The sequence below is a fragment of the Chlorocebus sabaeus genome, chromosome 12, assembly GCF_047675955.1.
Source record: "Chlorocebus sabaeus isolate Y175 chromosome 12, mChlSab1.0.hap1, whole genome shotgun sequence".
In the NCBI taxonomy this organism is placed as follows: domain Eukaryota; kingdom Metazoa; phylum Chordata; class Mammalia; order Primates; family Cercopithecidae; genus Chlorocebus; species Chlorocebus sabaeus.
Genome location: NC_132915.1, coordinates 83,353,660 through 83,376,823, shown reverse-complemented (window position 1 = coordinate 83,376,823; position 23,164 = coordinate 83,353,660). Strand labels below are relative to the sequence as shown.

The 23,164-nt window shown below is 49.9% G+C and overlaps 2 protein-coding genes across 5 annotated transcripts; both read left to right on the top strand.

Moving 5' to 3' along the window:
- The first annotated feature begins 52 nt into the window (after nt 1-52).
- Nucleotides 53-3,536, top strand: POLE3 (DNA polymerase epsilon 3, accessory subunit). The gene is made up of 4 exons (XM_007968351.3): nt 53-250; nt 337-422; nt 739-857; nt 1,479-3,536. Exons 1-4 carry the CDS (start codon nt 185-187, stop codon nt 1,649-1,651), a joined length of 444 nt encoding a protein of 147 aa, XP_007966542.1. The 5' UTR covers nt 53-184; the 3' UTR covers nt 1,652-3,536.
- A 5,478-nt stretch (nt 3,537-9,014) lies between these two features.
- Nucleotides 9,015-22,461, top strand: ALAD (aminolevulinate dehydratase). 4 transcript variants are annotated; one of them, XM_007968356.3, is made up of 12 exons: nt 9,015-9,124; nt 16,278-16,464; nt 17,417-17,467; nt 17,965-18,061; nt 18,660-18,795; nt 18,913-18,996; nt 19,097-19,185; nt 19,775-19,830; nt 19,927-20,014; nt 20,088-20,174; nt 20,506-20,635; nt 21,254-22,461. In XM_007968356.3, exons 2-12 carry the CDS (start codon nt 16,325-16,327, stop codon nt 21,313-21,315), a joined length of 1,020 nt encoding a protein of 339 aa, XP_007966547.1. In that variant the 5' UTR covers nt 9,015-9,124; nt 16,278-16,324; the 3' UTR covers nt 21,316-22,461. The 4 variants fall into 4 exon arrangements, with proteins under 4 accessions (XP_007966547.1, XP_007966545.1, XP_072877964.1 ...); XM_007968354.3 differs by having other exon boundaries at nt 17,251-17,467; XM_073021863.1 differs by lacking the exon at nt 9,015-9,124 and adding an exon at nt 12,974-13,265.
- The last annotated feature ends 703 nt before the right edge of the window (nt 22,462-23,164 follow it).

The window sequence follows — 23,164 nt, the reverse complement described above, 5'->3', positions numbered from 1 at the left end:
TTTGAGGCGGAGGCGGGGCTGGGGGGAAGAGGGAGGCTATGGCGCGCGGAGCACTGTGGGACACTGTGGGCCACGTGGGGCGGGACGGAAGCTCCGGAGGGTCAGACTGTAGCGACGCGGGAAGTCCGGACGCAGTAGCTGCCTGAAGCGGAGGCGAGAGGGAGGCTCAGCCCCGGCGGCGGCAATGGCGGAGAGGCCCGAGGACCTAAACCTGCCCAACGCCGTCATCACCAGGATCATCAAGGAGGCGGTGAGCAGCTCGGGGGGGCGGACGAACGGGCAGGAGGGAAGCAGGTGCTGGACCGGCAGCTTTGCTCACCCCTGGTCTCCTCGCAGCTCCCGGACGGTGTCAACATCTCCAAGGAGGCCCGGAGCGCCATCTCCCGCGCCGCCAGCGTCTTCGTGCTGTACGCCACATCCTGGTGAGCGGGGCAGTGGCATAAGGGAGGCGCGGGGATACCTGGCTGGGAGTTCCTGGCCGGGAGCCCACAAACTCCAATGATTATGTCCTCCCTCGTTCGGGACAGGTTCACAGTCCTCAGCCTACAAGTTCTGAAGCAAAGTAACGCAACAAAATAACTTTGCTTAAGCTTTTTTGTGCAGAGAAGGGAAGGATATATCCGTGTCACACCAAAATCCATGCATGTAAGAGGCAGGTGTTCCGGTTCCACCTCTGGGTGCTCCTTTTCCCGCTCACCCCTTACAAACAAGAGTCTGACAGCCTTTCTCTTCCCTCAGTGCCAACAATTTTGCTATGAAAGGAAAGCGCAAGACGCTGAATGCCAGTGATGTTCTCTCAGCCATGGAAGAGATGGAGTTCCAGCGGTTCGTTACCCCATTAAAGGAAGCTCTGGAAGGTAACGAGCCTCCTGTCTTCTAAACCACGTAGATGGTCATCCTGTGTGACCTGTTCATCTGTCCCTGAGACTTTCTCAGCGCGGGTCCCTTTAAGTCCTCTAAGCCAGCACTTGATGTGACTCAACCCAGTTCGATGGACACTACCTCGGATCTGTTTTGTGATGCTGAGCAAGTTATTTTTCCTTTTCTGCCTCCGGGTTGTTTTTTTTTTTGGTTTTGTTTTTCTTGTTTTTTTTTTTTTTTGAGACGGAGTCTTGCTCTGTCACCCAAGCTGGAGTGCAGTGGTGGGATCTCGGCTCACCGCAGTCTCCTCCTCCTGGGTTCAAGCAGTTATCCTGCCTCCGCCTCCCAAGTAGCTGGGACTACAGGTGCATGCCACCACGTGCGGCTAATTTTTGTATTTTTGTAGAGATGGGGTTTCACCATATTGGCCAGACTGGTCTTGAACTCCTGACCTCAGGTGATCCGCCCGCCTCAGCCTCCCAAAGTGTTGGGATTACAGGCGTGAGCCACTGCGCCCACCTGCCTCTGTTTTTCCAGTTGTACAATGTAATTAGCTCCTGCAGTCAGTCTGGCTCACTTTCAGCTCTGTCTCCTAACCCCTTCTTTCCTCCTTACAGCATATAGGCGGGAGCAGAAAGGCAAGAAGGAGGCCTCAGAGCAAAAGAAGAAGGACAAAGACAAAAAAACAGACTCAGAAGAGCAAGACAAGAGCAGGGATGAGGACAATGACGAAGATGAAGAAAGGCTGGAAGAAGAAGAACAGAATGAAGAAGAAGAAGTAGACAATTGAATAGGATGGGAGACTGTAGCACCTTGGAAGGTACCACTTGAGATGAGACGTGCTACGTGATTCTGTGAAGCTTTTCCTTGCTGGGCAGAGTAGTCTCAGGCAAAAGTGCCTGAAAAGATCAAAATAAAAACTGACTAGAAATATCATCAAAACCAGCACTTACAAAACTGAAAGCATCTGAGTAGCAGGATCCTGTTTTCCTTCATCAATCTGAAGATTATGACTTTTTGACAAGAGGGATTCTGAGCGGCTAAATTAGTTTGATCGCTTTTGGTTACTTAAATGTATGGTTAGATGGTTTTTGATCTGCAGTCTTCCCTCTTCCCCCAAATAAGTAATAATAACTTCCATGATGCCTGCTGTGTTCCAGATCACAGAAGCAGCCAAGGCTCAGGAAAAATTGGGGCTTTGCTTATGGTCAGCCTATGTTTGATTGCACAGTCTTTGACAGTAGCTTACTAAGACTGCTCAGAATGAGTAAGCTTTGGGAAAGTACTAAAATGCTGTGGGAGAATAACAAAATCTGTCTTTTCACTTGACAGGAGCATTAACTGGGTTTTGTTTTTCATAGACCCGCTTGGCTCAAAACCTTTCTATATTGCCTGCAGATGATTGACCTGCTGGTGTGGTGGTAATCTGATCACAGATACTTTTTTTTTTTTTTTTTTTGAGACGGAGTCTCGCTCTGTAGCCCAGGCTGGAGTGCAGTGGCCGGATCTCAGCTCACTGCAAGCTCCGCCTCCCGGGCTTACGCCATTCTCCAGCCTCAGCCTCCCAAGTAGCTGGGACTACAGGCGCCCGCCACCTTGCGCGGCTAGGTTTTTTTTGTATTTTTTTAGTAGAGACGGGGTTTCACCGTATTATCCAGGATGGTCTCGATCTCTTGACCTCGTGATCCGCCCGTCTCGGCCTCCCAAAGTGCTGGGATTACAGGCTTGAGCCACCGAGCCCGGCCTGATCACAGATACTCTTAAATCAGCAGTGTAGAATGGTATTAGTCAAGCAAGGGTGCCAGTGTCTTACTTTTACAGAAACCGATGGCATAGTGTCAGGTGTACCTTACTCTCTGCCACTATACAGCTTTAGGATTTGTCATCACCTCCTGGAAGGTGTAAAACCCCAGGCTTTCTCTTCTTGAAGTCCATCTCCCAGACTTGTGACTATAGCTTTTCATTCTTCAATTCATGAGTTCCGAACTTTATTTCCTGTAGGCACAGCTTTCTCCCTCTGTGCCTCTTGCTTCCTTTCTCTCCTCTGCCTCTCCTCTGTCCCCCATCCCACTTTCTCCTCTCCCTCCTTTTCTCACTTCTGTCAGTCTGGAAGCTTTGATTACCTGCTTAATACTCCAAAGTGTGAGTTCCTGTGATCTCTTGTTTCCTTAGTTCTTATCTCATGTTTTGTTTTGTTTTTAAGAGATGGGGTCTCTCTGTGGCCCAGGCTGGAGTGCAGTGGCATGATCATAGCTCATTGCATCCTTGAAATCCTGGACTCAGGTGATCCTCCCACCTGAGCCTTCTGAGTATCTGGAGCTACAGATGCGTGCCACCAAGCCTGGCTAATTTTGTCTCGTGTCTTCTAAAAATTATTTTGTGAAGCCCCTCTGAACCTTAAGGGAAATCTGATGGTGCTCAGGAATCTAACTGTCCCCAAACCATCCTCTTTAACTGCTTCTAAAATATCTCTGTTGGCCTTTCTTAGTTTTTTTCTGTTTCCATTCAGTGCTCCAAGCACTTTTTGTTTCTCTCTAAGTTGAGCGCTTGGGGTTTGACAGGTAGTGACGTAGTTTGACACTGTTAACTTGTTAAATACAGTGAAAAGTTTGTGAGTGAAGAATGCTGAGAAGATTGTAATGCTTTGTACAAATAAAAGTCTTGTTAAAAAATGATGCCTCCTGTTTCAGGCCGCTTGTTCGTAGTGTGTTTTTGGAGAGAACCCCTGATGATACTCTCCATAAAAGTTTTTGGCATGTGGACTTGGCCAAACCTTTGTAAACATGAGATCCTGCATCGCCTTGGATGACCAGCAGGTGCTGCTCATTCACAGCCAAGGGCTCTGAACTACTGCAAGAGTGTTTTTTTTTTTTCCTTTTTTTTTTTGTTTGAGACAGAGTCTCAATCTGTCACCCAGGCTAGGGTGCAGTGGCATTATCTCGGCTCACTGTAACCTCCTGGGGTGCAGTGGCATTATCTCGGCTCACTGTAACCTCCTTCTCCCAGGTTCAAGCAATTCTGCTTCAGCCTCCCAGGTAGCTGGGATTACAGGCGCCGGCCACCACGCCCAGCTAATTTTTATATTTTTAGTGGAGACAGGGTTTTACCATGTTGGCTAGGCTGGTCTGGAACTCCTGACAGGTGATCCACCCGCCTCAGCCTCCCAAAGTTCTGGGATTACAGGCATGAGCCACCACACCTGCTGAAAGCTTTTTTTTTTTTTTTTTAATGGATCCTTGCTCTGTCTCCCAGGCTGGAGTGGCGTGATCTTGGCTCACTGCAAGCTGTGCCTCCAGGGTTCACGCCATTCTGCCTCAGCCTCCCAAGTAGCTGGGACTACAAGCGCCCGCCACCATGCCTGGCTAATTTTGTTTTTGTATTTTTAGTAGAGATGGGGTTTCACTGTGTTAGCCAGGATGGTCTCAATCTTGTGACCTCGTGATTCGCCTGCCTGAAAGTGCTGGGAGTACAGGGGTGAGCCACCACACCCGGCTGGTGCAAGAACTCTTCACAGGTCTAGCTATGTTGCCCAGGCTGGTCTCCAACTCCTGGACTCAAGCAATCCTCCTGCCCCGGCCTCCCAAAATACTGGGATTACAGGCGTAAGCCACCACACCCAGCCCTAAGTATTAACTCTTAAACCCTATGAAGCAGCACTGCTGTTACCTCTATTATCTCTTAATCACAGTGTTTTATTATCTATGTAAGCAGCTTTTTCTTTTTTCTTTTGTTTTATTTTGTGACAGAGCCTTGCTCTGTCACTCAGGCTGGAGTGCAGTGGTGCAATCTGGTCTCACTGCAGCCTTTGCCTCCCGGGTTCAAGCAATTCTCCTGCCTCAGCCTCCCGAGTAGCTGGGATTACAGGTACCGGCCACCACATCCAGCTAATTTTTTGTATTTTTGGTAGAGACGGGGTTTCACCACATTGGCCAGGTTGGTCTTGGTCTCGAACTCCTGATCTCAGGTGATCTGCCTGCCTCAGCCTCCCAAAGTGCTGGGATTACAGGTGTTCCTTTTTTTTTTTTTTTTTAAGAAGGACGTTTGCTCTGTCACCCAGGCTAGAGGGCAGTGGTGCCATCTCAGCTCACTGCAACCTCTGCCTCCTGGGTTCAAGAGATTCTCCTGCCTCAGCCTCCCAAATAGCTGCGATTACAGGCCTGCGCCACCACACCTGGCTGAATTTTGTATTTTCAGTAGAATAGGATTTCACCATGTTGTCCGGGCTGGTCGTGAACTTCTGACCTCAAGTGATCTGCCCGGCTCGGAATCCCAAAGTGCTGGGATTATAGGTGTGAGCCACCGTGCCCGGCCAATCTATATAGCTTTTTCAAATCATAAATTTATAAATAACATTTCACAAAGATACAACCCCCAATACTCATTAGATCTAATAGCTTTTTCCTTCACAGTAGAAACATCCTTTCTTAATTCCCATGAGCACTGCTCAACTCCTGTGGCTTCCTTTAAGCTCAGTCCCCTGCCTCATCTCCTCTTCCCCTAGCTTCCTCTGTGGATTACTTGGCATGTGGATCTTCCTGGAGCATTGCTGGGTTACAGACCCTCCTAGTTTCCTATTAAATATATACTTAAACCTATTATTCAAAGCCTGCATGAGAAGGGCTCGCCCTGCTACCAATTTTAACTGGCCACTCTAACAAGGCTGTGTGCTCTAGTCAACGATGAATCCCCAAAAGAACTCTTCCATATGGCTTTAGTTAATTCTGTCCCATTCATCACCAAACTTGGACTACCTAAGAAAAACATGTTTCCTAAGAATAGGGACTATTACTTTAAAACTACAGAATTTGGCCAGGCACGGTGGCTCACACCTGTAATCCCAGCACTTTGGGAGGCTGAGGCGGGTGGATCACGAGGTCAGGAGTTCAAGACCAGCCTGGCCAAAATGGAACCCCTTCTGTACTAAAAACACAAAAATTAGCCGGGCGTGGTATCCTGTAGCCCCAGCTACTCGGGAGGCTGAAGCAGGAGAATCGTTTGAACCTGGGAAGTGGAGGTTGCAGTGAGCCAAGACTGCACCACTGCACTCCAGCCTGTGTGACAGAGCAAGACTCTGTGTGAAAAAAGAAAAACCAAAAACTACAGAATATAACAACTGGGAAAAATCTTTGACATTACCCACCAGTTTTTCCCCCACCACACTTCTATCACTACTATAGTGGTTATCTGGACTTTTCAAGTTCCTTACTAGGCTAAGGTAATGTTACACTTTTAAACCATAGCCCTTCATGCCCAGCGATGCTGATTTGGATTTGGGGTGGGGGGGGAGGTTCTCGTCCCTACCCATTCAAAGCTACTTTTACAGCCTAACCTCCTATTTTTACTGATAGGAAATTGAGGTTCTTCAGAGAGAAGTGACTTGCTCAAGACCTTACCACGAATTTATGAAAACTGGGATTCTGTTCCAAAGACCTTTGGCCTTGCTCTGTTTTTTGGGTTCTTTTGTTTTTTGGTTTTTTGGGGTTTTTTTTAAATAAGCTTTTTGTATTTCAACAGTTTCTCTACTTACGTCATTTTTCGATTACAGGGGCCAACCCAGAATACCACATTGTATCTAGTGAACTCACGTTTTAAGACTGAGATGAAATTCAAAGAACAGAATTAACCGTTTTTAAATGAGCAATTCGGTGGCATTTAGAACATTCACAATGTTGTGCAACTGCTACCTCTATCTAGTTTCAAAACATTGTCCTCAGACCCTGGCAATCAGCAGTCTGCTTGCTTTCTTGTTCCTTGTTTATGCTTTTCACAGCATTTAGCACAATGCCATATACCTACCTAGGAGACACAATAGTTTAGTTTTAATTTTTTTTATTGAAATATAATATACAAACCAAAAGATACAAATAAGTGTGGAGCTTAATGAATTTTCACCAATTAAACACAGCCATGTAACTCACACCCAGACCAATAAACATTAACTGCATCCAAAGAAACCTCTTTAATCTCCCCCGCTGCCTTTTTTTTTTTTTTTTTTTTTTTTTTTTTTTGAGACAGGCTTGCTCTGTCACCCAGGCTGGAGTGCAGTGATATGATCACAGCTCACTGCAGCCATGACCTCCCAGGCTCAACCAATCCTCCCACCTCAGCCTCCCAAGTAGCTGGGACTACAGGTGTCCACCACCACATCCAGCTAATTTTTGTACTTTTTGTAGAGATGGTTTCACCATGTTCCCAAGTCTGGTCTTGAACTCCTGGGCTCAAGCGATCCACCAGCCTTGGCCTCCTAAAGTTCTGGGATTACAGGCATGAGCCACCACACCCAGCCTAATCTCCCTTTCAATCCTCCCCATCTCTCCAGTGGAAATCACTATTCTGAGTCCTAACAGCACAGCTTAATTTTGCTTGATTGTGTAGTTAATATAAATGAAATCATATTATATACTCTTTTGTGTCTCACTTCTTTTACTCAACAATGTGTTTAAGATGTATTCATATTATTGCATTCACAATACTGAAAGATTAAGGTAAAATGTTTCAAAAGGTGGAGGCTGGGGGGAGAGTGGGAACGGGTCTTTCAGTCAAGAACAAGAAAAGACATAAAGGAAATAGGTTACACCAAACAGCAACATTTTAAAATCTCCCATTCTATTTGGGCTCTTAGATGGTCCTAATTATTTTTAGTTATTAACCTCAGGGAGGGAACCGGTGTCAGGAAAGAAATGTTGGGCAGGGAATCTGGGAAAAAACAAATAATAATTGCCCCTATGGAGCGTGGTTATTAGCAGACATCGCAGAGAGAGCCCAATGTAACATAGGGCAAATTATTTAATCTAGCTGGCAATTGTTTTCCCACTCTGTAAAGTGAGAACAGTAACATCATTGCTGTCAAGATTAGATAAATGAATGTAAAATGCATGGTACTGTCCCTGACTCTTTAATGCACAACAAACCTTATTTCCTTTCTACCCCCTTTCTTGTTGAATACAGATCAGAACTCTAGTAGCTGGAAACTAAGCAGTGTCATATTTCCCTAGCCTTAGGCCGCTATGCCCCTTAAATTTAAAATAAAAAGTATACAACAGGTTTGGGGTACAGGTTTTGAGAAATAAAAAAAAAAATTTTGAGACAGAGTCTCCCTCTGTCACCCAGGCTGGAATGCAGTGGCATGATCTCAGCCCATTACAACCTCCGCCTCCCGGGTTCAAGCGATTCTCCTGCCTCAGCCTCCCGAGTAGCTGGGATTATAGGAGCCTGCCACCACGCCCGGCTAATTTTTTGTATCTTTAATGGAGACAGGGTTTCACCATATTGGTCAGGCTGGTCTCGAACTCCTGACCTCAAGAGATCCGCCCGCCTTGTCCTTCCAAAGTGCTGGGATTACAGGCATGAGCCACCGAATCGGGCTGAGAAATAAAATCTGAGAGTAAGTGTAATGTGACCCACTAGTGTCCTCTACATTTCAAAGTCAACTTTTCAATAATCCCTGAAGAACCACTTGAAAGACATTCCTTCGCTAGGGCGATGATCCCCGATCGCTATTTTACCCATTCAGTCCTACTAGTTTACCCAAGCCCCCATAAGCCTCATCAGATCCCTCCTGCCTCTGCACATACAGACCTTTGGTCGGATCTATCATTGTACCTATCGTAGGTCTGATGCCCCTATCAGGACTTGGAGTTTTCCTAAATGCCCATGTCTTTCACATCACATCTCTCAACTCATAGCATTGCCGTACCCTGGGAAATAAATGACACTTGTACAAAATTTCTCTGAAACCTTAGAAGTCTGGCACTGAACTCAACAACTTTAGCTTAGTCCGCAAAAATGGACTAGCTAATACTGTGTTAGGCATAATGGTGCTGTTTTAACGGCTTTGACATCCAATTATTCTTTCACCAAGCCATTAACCAGAGCCAAGTTTGCCCTAGGCTGGGAAAAGTAGTGCTGTGAAGTGAACCCTGGGCTGTAACCGCCTCCGAGGCCGGCTCACACCCAGGGACCCTCCCACGCGGTTCCTGCGCCCCCTCGTGGTCGCGCAGGACCTGGAGCTGGGAGGGGCGGGCCCTCCAGGCACTCGGCACACCCAATTGGCCAGGCCGCAGTGCGTGTGGGCGGGGCTGCGGCTGGAGCGGAGGAGTCTCCAGAAGAGCGCCTTCAGGGGGCGTGGCCTGGATTGTGGAGGGGGCGGGCCGTGGGGGAGCTGCTTCCGGGTGAGCCCCCCCGCCCCCCACATGGTCCCTGGGAGACGGGAGCGGGAGACAGCGGTGACAGGCGCAGCGACAGGGAGGCCTTAGGGAGGCAGGTGAGCGGGGGCTGGATGCGGGGAGATGGCGGACTTGGAGGACGGCTCCAGGGCGAGGCGGGGACTGTGGCACCAAGAGTCCCGCGTCCCCAGATTGTGCTGTGCGCCTGAAGCCCTGGGGGTGCAGCCGTGTACGGAGTCCCGTGGAGCGTTTGGTCTAGATTGTTTGGTCTAGATTGTCCCACTGCAGCCGGGGTTGGAGGCCCGGGTTCGGGGCTCTGCGCCTCTTCTCTGGGGTTTACCCCCTCGGATACCGCCGGGGCAGACTCCATCGATGCAGAGCCCAAGGTGTGGGTGGTGGTTGGTGGTGGGGGGGTGGGTAGGGAGGTGAAAACACTAACAGCCGTTTTGTACTAAGCATTGTGTGCATTGACCCTTTTTTTTTTTTTTTTTTTTTTGAGACCGAGTTTCCCTCTTGTTGCCCAGGCTGGAGTGCAAGGCGCGATCTTGGCTCACTGCAATCTCCGCCTCCCGGGTTCAAGCGATTCTCCTGCCTCAGCCTGCCAAGTAGCTGGGATTTCAGGCATGTGCCACCATGCCGGCTAATTTTTGTATTTTTAGTAGAGACAGCGTTTCTCCTTATTGGTTAGGCTGGTCTCGAACTTCCAACCTCAGGTGATTCACCCGCCTCGGCCTCCCAAAGTGCTGGGATTATAGGCATGAGCCACCATGCCCGGCCTGACCCATTCATTTCTTACAACAACCCACTGAGGTCGGTTCAAGTCCCCATTACTAAACAAAGAAACTGAGGTCACACAACTAGAAAGCTACAGAACTAGGATTTGTACCCACATCTATCAGGCTCCAGAGCCCACACACATAACCATCCTGCTACCAACAGCAACTAGGTCCAGAGTCAGTTCACCCAAAGCTCCCCACAAGCCCAACATGCTGGGAAACAGATTTGATATCTATCCTTAAAGTATGGAGGTGTCATGGCAGGCACTGAGGACCGGGCTGCTGGAGACCTTCCCCCAGATCTGCCGCTGACAGATCCTGGGCTTGATCCTGGGCCTGTGTCTACCCCTCTCTGAGCCCTGTTTCACCCTTGTTTCAATCAGCAAACTTTAAGAAGCCTCTTAGCCAAGATATTCTAGGATTCTGGGAATGGCAGCTTCTCCTTCTACGTCCAAATGGCTAACCCCAGAGAGGGTCAGGCTCTTCCAAACCCCAGGGCAAGGCTGGGTTCTCATTCTTCGCTTTAATCCCTGTGTCTAGCACTTCAGCAGGCCCATAGTAGATATTCAGGAAATTTGGGTTGGCCAAATGAACATTTCGTCCCTTTTGAGAACTGCTTGACAGCCACTCTCCTGGGCCTTTGTGGGGCTTTGGATTTCTCAGTTCTGGCCACCTTCTACCTAGCTGGCTCTCCTGACTGCCTCCTCCCTGACCAGTGGCAGAGCCTGCCAGGGCTGGCAGCAGGTCCCAATCATCTGTGCCAAGACCCACAGCCTCTGGAATCCTCAGCATAGTACAACATGCGGGGGTGGGGGGTGGCGTATGAAACTCTGTCTCAGCCCCTCCTGGTGGCAGCGCTCAGGGCCCAACTTCAGTTACTCCCAGTTTGGGGATGTTGCCTTCCATGGAAGGAGATGCTTTCATATTAAATCTGAAACACTTATTATCCTTCACTGTCCCCTCTTCCATGAAACCACCCTTGACTCAGAGACACAGTCCCTTTCACAGCACCTGGGCCACCCCTCTACTCTGGCAGCTGGATGGTGATTATTTTGTTTTTCCTTCACCACATAACCTGCTGGAAGGCAGAGACTCCACTTCAGAAATCTTGGAAAACCCTGTGGCCCTCAAGGGTTTGAGCACATATTCCCATCTGGTGTGGTGCAGAAGGTACAGAGCTGTACCAGGACATCTTGTTCCAACCCAGCCCCACTCCTAATAGTAATAAAATTAGCTACATGTTTACTGTGCAGCTACTTGGTGCCAGACACCTACCTCAGCCCTATCAATAATCTCCACAGCCTTGCAAGTTAGAGATATCATGCCTATTTTGTAGATTATGAAACGAACACTGAAAGGTCAATGACTTTGCCCAAAATTACACAGCAGAGCATAGACCTTTGTAACTGGGACTGTCTGACCCTGAAACACAGTTCTTTCTGCACCGCCCTATACTCTGCATCCCAGCAAAGCTAACCTGTCTGATGTGGGTGGACAGAGGTGCTGGACCTCCTGGTGGCTCGCTCCTGTCTTCAGTGTGATGATGTCACAGGAATTTAAGTTGTGGTTTGCAAGCTCACTTGATTTGGGAGAAGTGCCCTCCCAGTCTGTGAAATCCTCCCAAACTCTAAGGGCCTTTTTGCAAAGCAAAACCCATCCTGCATTTGGCTCTGCCAAGTGGAGTGGGAAACTCCACTTATTAAGCACCTCTTAACAATGGAATGACTCTATGGTGTAGATATCAGGGCATTGAAATAGAAGTCAGGAGCTGCAGGGTCAGTTTCTAGCTCTGTGTGTCATTCACTGTGATCTCCAACAAGTCCCGTTGCCTCTCTATACCCCATTTACCACATTAAAATGTAAGGGATTAAACAGGATTGGCAATTTTCAAGCTTTTAATATTTTCAGCACTGACACCCGTTTCTCAAATCAAATCTCTCTCTGAATCTTAAAATTCAAAAACAGATCAAAGTGAACTGCTATAGTGAGACTGTTCCCTTTACTCTAACCCTGCCCTGGTCTCAGGGGCTCCTAGGCAGCCCTGCCGCAGGGTTTCTGCTAAGCAGGAGCCAGTAGTTCCCTCAGCTCCTAAAGGCGATGAGGAGTTGAGGCCAGTGGAATGCAGCTTTGGATTCTAGAAGCCAGAAAACAACAGAAGTTGTTTGTGGGAAGTGAATCAGAGAGATTAGCCCTCTCTTCAACATCTGACTAGACTCTAGAATGGCATTAAGCAAGTCACTAAACCACTCAGAGCCTCCATTTCCTTATCGCTAAAAGTTAGAACAATTCTTGCAATGAAATGAGATACTACTACGAAGTACCTTAGTGCTGTGCCCAACACAGAATGAATACACTCAGTATGTTTTCCTTTTGTTTATTCTGTCTCTCCAGCGCCCAAAGCAGAAACAGTATGGGCAAAGAGACGCCTACTGAATCAGGTGTTTATCAGTATTAAGGAATACGGTGTATAAAACCCAGCATTTGGAGTCCAGAACAAATTCAAATTCTGGCTCGGTCACTAAGTAGCTATGTGGTCTTGGGCAACTGGGTTACATTTTGGTAATTCTCTCAATATTCAAAAATAGTCTCTCAGCCAGGTGCGGTGGCTCACACCTGTAATCCCAGCACTTTGGGAGGCAGAGGCTGGCGGATCACTTGAAGTCACGAGTTTGAGACCAGCCTGGCCAACATGGCGAAACCTGTTTGTACTAAAACTACAAAAATTAGCTGGGTATGGTAGCACATACCTGAAGTCTCAGCTACTCGGGAGGCGGAGGCAGGAGAATCACTTGAACCCAGAGGGTGGAGGTTGCAGTGAGCCAAAATTGAACCACTGCACTCCAGCCTGGGTGACAGAGCCAGACTCCATCTCAATTAAAAAAAAAAAAAGAAAAGAAAAGAAAAAGAAACTCCTAGCAGACATGAGAGCAAAATCAAGTAGAAAATGGGTACTCAGGACTATCTACTGAATCATTGTCTGTTTGGAGGTTGAGATGTGACTGGGGATGCCTGGCCTGCCCCTGTGTCAGGTGATGAGGCTGGCCCACCCAGGGGTGTGGCAGCAGGCTGGCCCCTGTGTGACTTGTGATAACCCCACCCTACCAAGGAGGAAGACCGGATAAATGGGCCCCTGAGATGGCTGTGGGGAGCCAAAGGGGCCTAAGAGACTATGGGGAGAAGGACAGCCGGTTCCTAGGCAGCCCTGCCCCATTGTTTCTGATAAGCAGGAGGCAGTTGTTCCCTCGGCCTCCTGAAAGCAATGAGGAGTTGAAGCCATGGGAATGTAGCTTTGGATTCCAGAAGTCAAGGGCCTGTTACAAAGGTGGTTTTCTGGGAAGCAAATCAGAAGGATTAGACCTGGCTTCAACATCTGACTTGACTCCAGCCTACCAAAGGATCTCCCAGTTCACCTGGGAGTTAACACACCAGGGTTCTAGTCCTCTTACTTGCTGTGTGGCTTTGGGTAAGTCCTTGCCCCTCTCTGGACTTTGAGGTCCCATTCATACAAAGTGTAGTTGGACTCAGGCCTGCCAGCCCCCATTTTTGTGGCTCTTTTCCCCCCATCCTTTGGCTATGGGATATTCTCCCGGGCACCTCCAAAAGGAAGTGTCTAAAACAGAGCTCTCCACCCCCTCTCCAAGCCCAGCTCCCCACTGCCTTCTTCCTGCCCTGTCCCTGTCTCCGCTGCCCTCCAGGTCAGGCAGGCAGGCCTAGAGCATCTACCCTGAGACATTGCCTCTTGGCTGCCTTAAGACGCCCCTTTCTTCTCTGCCCCCAGCCTCTGCATTCCTCTGCTTCCCGTCTGCTGTGCTCAGCCTCCAGGACTGATCTTCCTAAAGCCAGGTGTCAACCAGGCCACTAACCCTACCCACTGTTCAGAAATCTTCCCACAGCCTCAGCCTGGCCCCCTCTCATCCATCCCCTCCATACACACTTGCCCCGATTGCCTCCTCAGCTCCTCAGAACAGTCCACAGCCATCCTCCTTCCCCACCTTTGCCCCTTTCTTCCCTTCCTAAGGAAATGTTGGCCCCCTTCTCTGCACTAGGCTGAACCCATTCATCCTGCAAAACCAAGTTCAACCCCCTGTCATTTGGTTTTTTTTTTTGAGATGGAGTCTCGCACTGTCGCCCAGGCTGGAATGCAGTGGTGCACTCTCGGCTCACTGCAACCTCTGCCTCCTGGGTTCAAGTGATTCTTCTGCCTCAGCCTCCAGACTCTGACTGCAGATGCATGCCACCACACCCAGCTAATTGTTTTATTTTTATTTTTATTTCTGTTTATTTATTTATTGTGAGATGGAGTTTCTCTCTTGTTGCCCATGCTGGAATGCAATGGTGCCATCTCGGCTCACTGCAACCTCTGCCTCCCAAGTTCAAACGATTCTCCTGCCTCAGCTTCTGAAGTAGCTGGGATTACAGGCATGCGCCACCACACCCGGCTAATTTTTTTTTAATTTTTAGTGGAGATGGGGTTTCACCATGCCGGTCAGGCTGGTCTCAAACTCCTGACCTCAAGTGATCCGCCTGTCTTGGCCTCCCAAAGTGCTGGAATTACAGGCGTGAGCCACCGTGCCTGGCCTAATTTTTGTATTTTTAGTAGAGACAGGGTTTCACCAGATTGGCCAGCCTGGTCTCAAACTCCTGACCTCAAGTGATCCACCCGCCTTGGTCTCCAAAGTGCTGGGATTACAGGTGTGAGCGACCACACCCGGCCCCTGTCTTCTTCTGATACACCTCTTCTGACCTCCTCACTCCCACTGGAGCCATGGCTCACTTCTGGTCGGGCTCCATGCACTCAGTCAGCCCTGCCTCACAGGACTGCAGTACCCACTCAATGAGAAATCACCCGTGAAAATGCCAGGCATGGTCTGGCACACAGTAGGTGCTCAAGAAACAAATGTTAATGCCCCAGCTTCCTTCTGTCTTGTATCCACGAATTTGGCATTTGGGGCTTATTTTTGTACTTCATGTAATTAAATATTTACTGTGTGCCAAGGTCAGTGTGTGACAGAGCACTGTAGGGGAAGCAAAAATGAACCAGCTCTGGACCTTGCCCTGCAGAAGCTGTGTCTACTGGCACGAGATAAGACAGGTCCACAAATAACTTATAGAAGAGAGACTGCAATCTGGACAAGAAAGCCTCAGTGGGAGAGGGAAGGAGAATCCTGTAGATTTGGGTGTGGGGAGAGCACAGCCTTTCAGGTAAAGGGACAAAGTGAGGAAAGCAAGAAGGTGTACTTGTGCTCGTGGAGCCCAGGAAACTCCTTGGGCTAGAAAAGATTTGGTGGCACTCTATACAGTGTATGTATGTGTCTGTCCATCTATCTGACATGAATGGTACTATTTTCTCCTGTTGGTGTGCATTGTACCTAACAAGAAGTCCATGTCCCAAGGTGTTAGCAGTACTTTTCTCTTCTTTCTTTCTTTTTTTTTTTTTTTTTGAATGAAGTCTTGATCTGTCACCCAGGCTGGAGTGCAGTGGCACGATCTCGGCTCACTGCAACCTCCTCCTGGGTTCAAGTGATTCTGCTGCCTCAGCCTCCCCAGTAGCTGGGATTACAGGCACACACCACCACGCCCAGCTCAATTTTTTTGTATTTTGAGTAGAGGTGGGATTTCACCATGTTGGCCAGGCTGGTCTCGATTTCCTGACCTCAAGTGATCTGCCCACCTCAGCCTCCTAAAGTGCTGAGATTACAGGCGTGAGCCACCATGCCTGGCCAATGGTACTTTTTTCTAGAGGTAGCATTGCAGGGGATTTTTCTCTTTTTGCTTATCTGCACTTTTCTAAAAGTTCTGCCATGAACATGGGCATTTTTTGTGGAATAAACAAAGTTGAAATGTTGGCTTCTCAACATGCCCAGCTAGAAAATTATTTTTTTGGCCAGGCACCATGGCTCACGCCTGTAATCCCAGCACTTTGGGAGGCCAAGGCAGGCAGATTGCTTGAGCCCAGGAGTTCGAGACCAGCCTGGGCAGCATGGCAAGACCTCCATCTCTACAAAAAATACAAAAATTAACTGGGTGTTATGGTGCACACCTGTAGTCCCAGCTACTTGGGAGGCTGAGCTGGGAGAAGCAGTTGAGCTGCAGTGAGTCGAGATTGTACCACTGCACTCCAGCCTGGGCGACAGAGACCCTGTCTGGAAAAAAAAAAAAAAAGAAAAGAATTTTTTTAAAACAGTCGTTGCTTGCTCAGATGTTTACTTTAAAAGATAATAATGAACAGAAAGCAGTCATATAAAATACAAGCCCAAATTTTATATCATTAGATTCTGATTATTATGAAAGTTTCTAAAGACTTACTTTCATTTCTCAACTTACCTTGTTGACCAGCAGGGACTGGTGAACCATGCTATGAGTAGCATTAGGCTAGAGAGAGGGGAGGCAGGAATCTGGAAGAGCTGTCTTCCAGATGTGACCATCTCCTGAGGACAGGGACCATGTCTCATGTGCTGCCCATCTCGCCCCACAGAGCCTGCAGCCAACAACGCCCCAGGAGCCCTCGGTTCCAACCAACTGATGCCCCTGTGCCCACTGGCCCATGCCATGCAGCCCCAGTCCGTTCTGCACAGCGGCTACTTCCACCCACTGCTTCGGGCCTGGCAGACAGCCACCACCACCCTCAATGCCTCCAACCTCATCTACCCCATCTTTGTCACGTGAGTCTCCAGGAATGGGCCAGGCCTCTGCTCTGCTGATAGGGGTTGGGGAGGGAGTGTTGACTGCAGCGGGCATCAGTATTGCTAGGGGTGGCAAAGTGAGCTGTCAGCTTGAAATTCAAGGTACTGGAAGCAGCCTACTTGGATTAAGGACAGGAATCTTAGGAACAAAACAAACTTTGAAAGAACTCATTCATCCCATTTGGAAAATTAGAAGAATAACCCTTGCCTGCCATCCTGAGCTCTTGCAATAAGACAGAAGCTGAGAAGGTGCTCTGTAGGTTGTAAAGTGCTATGTACCTGTAAGAGATGGCAATCGTGATTGTTAATAATAACACAGACATTTACTGAGTACTTACTCTGTACCAGGTACTACGCTAAGCACCTACACACATGATCTCATTCAATTCTGAGAGCATTTGTATGAAGAAGGAGTAGCTATCCTCTAGAACATCAGCTCCTTGAGGGCGGGGATGTTTGTCTATTTTGTTCACTTTTGTATCATCAAGGCCTAGAACAGTACTTGGCACATAATAAGTACTCAATAAATATTTGTTGAATGAACAAATTAACCACGCATGATAGATATGAAGACCTAAGTCTCCAAGAGATGACAGAACTTGGCCACGGTCACCCAGGCAGTAAGTGGCTGGGATAAGAAGCAAGGACCTGCCAAATTCAGAGTCCAAGTTCTTAACTACTTATTTCTTTCCTGTAATTACCATTCTTTTAGTACAGTTGCTACTGTTGTCACTGTTATTTTTGTTGTTCCTATTATTATTTCAGGCCCTGGGCTTGACCAGGCAGGGAAGCCAGACACTGGATCCCACCCTCCTCCCACCATCTCCACTCCCATATTTCTTCCCTGCTTCCCAACCATCCCTCTCAGTTGCCCCCTCACCACTGGCCCTTCCCACAGCCACCAATCCATATCCCACCCCCACTCTTGCAGGGATGTTCCTGATGACATACAGCCTATCGCCAGCCTCCCAGGAGTGGCCAGGTAGGAGACATGGAGTTGGGGGGCCAGGGGGTGGTGGAGGGAAAGATTCCACAGGTGGAAGTGCCGGAAGGTAAAAGCAGACCTAGGAAGTAGAAGATGCGGACAGGCAGACATCAGCTCAGTAGAGGGAAGGGTTTCCCCGGGGCCAGAGCTGTTCCATAGTGGGAGGGGCAGCCCTGTAAAGTAATGAGCTACCCATCACCAGAGGCGTCGCAGCAGAGGCTGTTGCAGAAGGGAGCTGAACTGCAGATGGGAGTTCAATAAGAGGGCCTTGGAGGAGCCTTCCACAGCCGAATTCCAGAAGAGCTCTGCTACTCAGGGCCTCGGTCTTCCCTCCTATTTAGTGGATGTGTCCCTGCCCCTTCCTGTCCTGGGGGCTTGAACCCTCCTGGTGCCATATGCAGCTTGGTTTCTAACAGAGGCACAGTGTGGTGGAGTTCAGAGGACCTTTGCCTGGGACCTGCCTTCCTTCAACCCCTCTACCCACCCCCACACAGGTATGGTGTGAACCGGCTGGAAGAAATGCTGAGGCCCTTGGTGGAAGAGGGCCTACGCTGTGTCTTGATCTTTGGCGTCCCCAGCAGAGTTCCCAAGGTGAAGAATCAAAGGAAGGGCTAAGAAGGGAGGTTGTGCTCACACCCATAATCCCAGCACTTTGGGAGGCCAAAGCGGTTGGATCACTTGAGCCCAGGATTTTGAGACCAGCCTGGGCAACATGGCAAAATCCCATCTTTACAAAAAAATACAAAAGTTAGCTGGGTGTGGTGGTGTGTGCCTGTAGTCCCAGCTACTCAGGAGGTGGAGAGGTGGGAGGATCGCTTGAGCCCAGAAAGACGAAGCTGCAGTGAGCCAAGATCGCGCCAGTGCACTCTAGCCTGGGCAACAGAGCAAGACGGTCTCCAAAAAAAACAAACCAGAAAAAGGAAGGGAGGTTGGGCGAGGGTGAGCTGAGGGTCCACACTGACCGCTTCCTCACTCCCACGTGATGCTGGCCCTGGGGCCACAGGTAAATGGACATGGTCCCTGCCCTTAAGTCAGCACCCAGGTAGGGTCAGTCCTCTGTGCTTCCTTATCCAGGGGCTGTGACGATGAAGGAAGGAGAGGGCCAGGGCTGTGCTCTGTGATGGCTGCCATCCTGCCTTCCGAAGCAACATGTAACAGATACACTGCTTTGTCCCTCCCCTGGGCCTAGGACGAGCGGGGTTCCGCAGCTGACTCCGAGGAGTCCCCAGCTATTGAGGCGATCCATCTGTTGAGGAAGACCTTCCCCAACCTCCTGGTGGCCTGTGACATCTGCCTATGTCCCTACACCTCCCATGGTCACTGCGGTGAGCTCCCTTCCTCCAGCCCTGCTGGCACCCACACTCCCACTGCCCACTTCTCACCAGGGTGGGGACAGGCTAGGGCCCAAAGTGCTCCCTAAAACCCAGTCATCTCTCCTGCAGGGCTCCTGAGTGAAAATGGAGCATTCCGGGCTGAGGAGAGCCGCCAGCGGCTAGCTGAGGTAGCACTGGCATATGCCAAGGCAGGTGAGTGAACCACCAGCAGGGATGGGTACCTCTGGGTCAGGGAGGTCGCAGAGTGGCTAGGAGGGTCCCAGAATTCTGAAGGCCACCCTCTGCCCCACAGGATGTCAGGTGGTAGCCCCGTCGGACATGATGGATGGACGCGTGGAAGCCATCAAGGAGGCCCTGATGGCACATGGACTTGGCAACAGGGTAAGGGCAGGGAGTGCAGCACGGGGTCGGGAGGAGAGAGCCTGCACCAGCCCTGCCCCCGTGTCTGCTAAGAATCACAGAACTGCCAGGAGCAGTGGCTCACGCCTATAATCCCAGCACTCTGGGAGGCTGTGACGGGTGGATCACTTGAGGTCAGGAGTTCAAGACCAGCCTGGCCAACATGGTGAAACCCCGTCTCTACTAAAACCACAAAAATTAGCTGAGCGTGGTGGCAGGTGCCTATAATCCCAGCTACTCGGGAGGCTGAGGCAGGAGAATCGCTTGAACCCAGGAGGTGGAGGTTGCAGTGAACTGAGATCATGCCACTGCACTCCAGCCTGGGCAACAGAGCGGGACTCTATCTCAAAAAAAAAAAAAAGAATCACAGAACTGAAGACAGTGCTGGATGAGGTTTTGAGGAACCATGTCAACCTCTGGGCCTCTGATGGGGAAATCAAGCCCAGCACTCCAACAGGACCAGAACACAGGCACTCTCCCTCCCAGCCTAGGTTCTTTCTTTCCCTGCCACATCACCCTGGGACACCTGCCAAGGGCCGACTAAGCCAAGATCCCCATTGTCTCCCCATAGGTATCAGTGATGAGCTACAGTGCCAAGTTTGCTTCCTGTTTCTATGGCCCTTTCCGGTGAGCAGGGGTGGGCGGGGTGGGCAGGGGTCTGCTGTTAAATCCCTGCCCATTTGGCCCAAAGCTGGAGCCCACCCGGATGACTCTGTTTTGCAGGGATGCAGCTCAGTCAAGCCCAGCTTTTGGGGACCGCCGCTGCTACCAGCTGCCCCCTGGAGCACGAGGCCTGGCCCTCCGAGCTGTGGTGAGTCACTAGGACTTGAGCCCCACCCTCAGCCCCTCCCAGACACCGCCCACACTCGACCCTCATCTCTTAGGACCGGGATGTACGGGAAGGAGCTGACGTACTCATGGTGAAGCCGGGAATGCCCTACCTAGACATCGTGCGGGAGGTAAAGGACAAGGTGAGCGCAGGTCCGAGGCAAAGGGGGCTCAGAGGGCTGGGACAGAGTTTGCCACAGACTCTGGCATCTCAGTGTTGGAAGCAGTCTGCCCTTGAGCAGAAATCCTCTCCTCCCCATCCCTGCCCAGCAACCACCATGGCCTTCTGTGTCAGGGCTTGCAGGAGCCTCAAACAGCCCTGCTTTAACAGTTCAAGAGTGGGCCAGGCTGCTGGCTGCAGTAACCCAGGACACGGGGCTCAAGATGGTCACAGATTGAGCAGGGGGGAAGGGACGCTCCCAGAGCCACATTAACCCTCCATTTCAGCCTGTCTCCCTGTCTGCTTCCCTGCAGCACCCCGACCTCCCTCTCGCCGTGTACCATGTCTCTGGAGAGTTTGCCATGCTGTGGCACGGAGCCCAGGCTGGGGCATTTGATCTCAAGGCTGCCGTACTGGAGGCCATGACTGCCTTCCGCAGAGCAGGTAGGCAGGCAGGGGTTGGGTGTTTTGACCTGTGCCACAGGGACTGATAAGCACTCTGCCTAGATCAAGGAACGAAGTCCTGAGAGCTTGGAGTCTTATTTCGGGAATTACTAGTGATCTAAACAGACACACGTTGAGGAAGAGATTTGGAACTGCAGCATAGAACACGACATGGTGAAGCAAGCAGAGCCCTTCATTCATTTTTGGTTGTGAGAACGTGGGCAAGCCACTTCTTAGAACCTCAGTGTCCTCACCCATAACTGGATAACTGGGGACAAGATACCTGGTGCGTGGTTGTCCTGAGGATTAAATGAAGTAATATCACTCCATAAAGGGGGCTCATTTTGTTACAACTGTACACCAGCACAGGAAGGGAACTTGCATCTTACCTATATCCTTCACTGTGCATATTATTCTTTGGTAAACTGAGGTCCCAAGAGAGAAAATGACTTGCCCAAGAAATAGAGCTGCCCAAAGCTGGACTCTGTCTCATGTGGTGTGCCCACAGGCTGTGCCTCTTCATGGTAGCCTTCTTCCCCACCTGTCCTTCCCATCCCAGAAGGTGTGCTCAGAGCTGATCACCGTCCCCCGCAACTTTCCACATCTCTCCCAACACAGGTGCTGACATCATCATCACCTACTACACACCCCAGCTGCTGCAGTGGCTGAAGAAGGAATGACGGAGACAGTGCAGGCCTGAGAACTAGAACTTTACAATGTTCCCGGGGCCTCAGAGAAGTGAAAACCAAAGTAAATCCTGCTTTTAGAACTGTGCCCTCGTGCCCTCTTCCTGCTCACATGCTGGCGGGGCCCAGCAGCCCTGGGTGGTTTTGCCAGCATGCTGACGCTTGTAACTCGCAGCTGCATCCTATGAGCTCTCCCAAGCTTCCCCGCCCCTCGCCTGGGTCAGCCATGAGGCTCACCTTTGCCACCCTCAGCTCTTTCCTCTGGTGTGGCTTCAGCTTGAAAGCAACCTGGAATCGGGGCACAGGCTTTGGGGCATGGCTGGGAGAGAGTCTTGGAGCATTAGGGGAAGAGGAGAGCAGAGGGATCTCGGGGCCTGAGAAGCCTTGGAGCGCTTCTGGCAGCAGAGCTGGGTATGGGAATGAGGCCTAGATCGATATCCCTGGGTTAGAGTTGAAATTTGCTGCAACTCTACTGGAAGGCATTTCCCACACAGGCCAGAGGTTGCCAGGCTGCCTGAGGTCTCCTGTTCTACTCTGAACCATAAACCCAAAGAAGAATTACTCATTAAGCAGCAGAAATACTGCCTGAGGATCAAAACTCAGAGGCAAAGAGGGAGTTCCTGACTGCTGGAGATGCCACCACCACAAATACTTTTTATTCAAGAGATACTTTTTGAGAATCTCTGCTCTGTTCCTAGGTTCAGTGCTGGGTCCTGGGAATACAGCAGGACAGACCTCAGCTTGTCTCTTCATAGAAATTATACAAAGAGGCCGGGTGCGGTGGCTCAAGCCTGTAATCCCTGCACTTTGGGAGGCTGAGACGGGCGGATCACGAGGTCAGGAGATCGAGACCATCCTGGCTAACACGGTGAAACCCCGTCTCTACTAAAAAATACAAAAAACTAGCCGGGCGAGGCGGCAGGCACCTGTAGTCCCGGCTACTCGGGAGGCTGAGGCAGGAGAATCGCTTGAACCCGGGAGGCGGAGCTTGCAGTGAGCTGAGATCTGGCCACTGCACTCCGGCCTGGGCGACAGAGTGAGACTCCGTCTCAAAAAAAAAAAAAAAAAAAAAAAATTATACAAAGAGAATAGGGGCGACAGCTAAGAAGAAAACAAAGAAATAAAGCAGTTACAAATTTGTGATAAGTGCTCTGAAGGAAATAAGGGGTCTGAGACAGAGAACAACAGGGCAGGGGCCTCTCTTGAAACGGTAGTTGGGAAGGAGGCAGACATGCACCGGTGATGTGGTGACAGGTGCTGTGAAGGAAGTCACCAGGACTTGACCTGCTTTGAAGGATCAGAAAATACTTCCCTGAAGTACTGACATTTGAGCCTAGACCTGAAGGGTGAGCCATCAAACTAAGACATAATTGGAGAAGAACGTTACAGGGAGAGGGAGGAGTTGTGCAAAGGCCCTGGGGCTCCTAGCTGGAGGAATGCAAGGCTAGCCTGTCTGGAGCACTGAGAGGATGGCCTGAACTGAGTGGAGACAGACCAGGACCAAACCATGCAGAGATCAAGGGCCACATTCACCTTTTCAGAGTGACTCAATCAAATTTTGCAGTTTGTAAAAGTATTTTAACAGCCCTGTGGCAAAGTGGAAATGAAAAGTCTTGATGGCATGGACTGGAGCGGGGACAGTGGGGATGGAAAAAGGGGAATGGATTGTGGATGTGTTTAGAAGGTAGATTAGATGTGAGGGATGAATCTGACTTGATCTTCTGGGTGGCTGATGGGCCATTTACTGAGCTGGGGCAGCCTGGAAGAGGAACAGAAGCAGGGTCAGGGTGGAGGGAGAATACTAAACTTAGCTTGAGACATTTTGCAATGAGGAAGCTATATC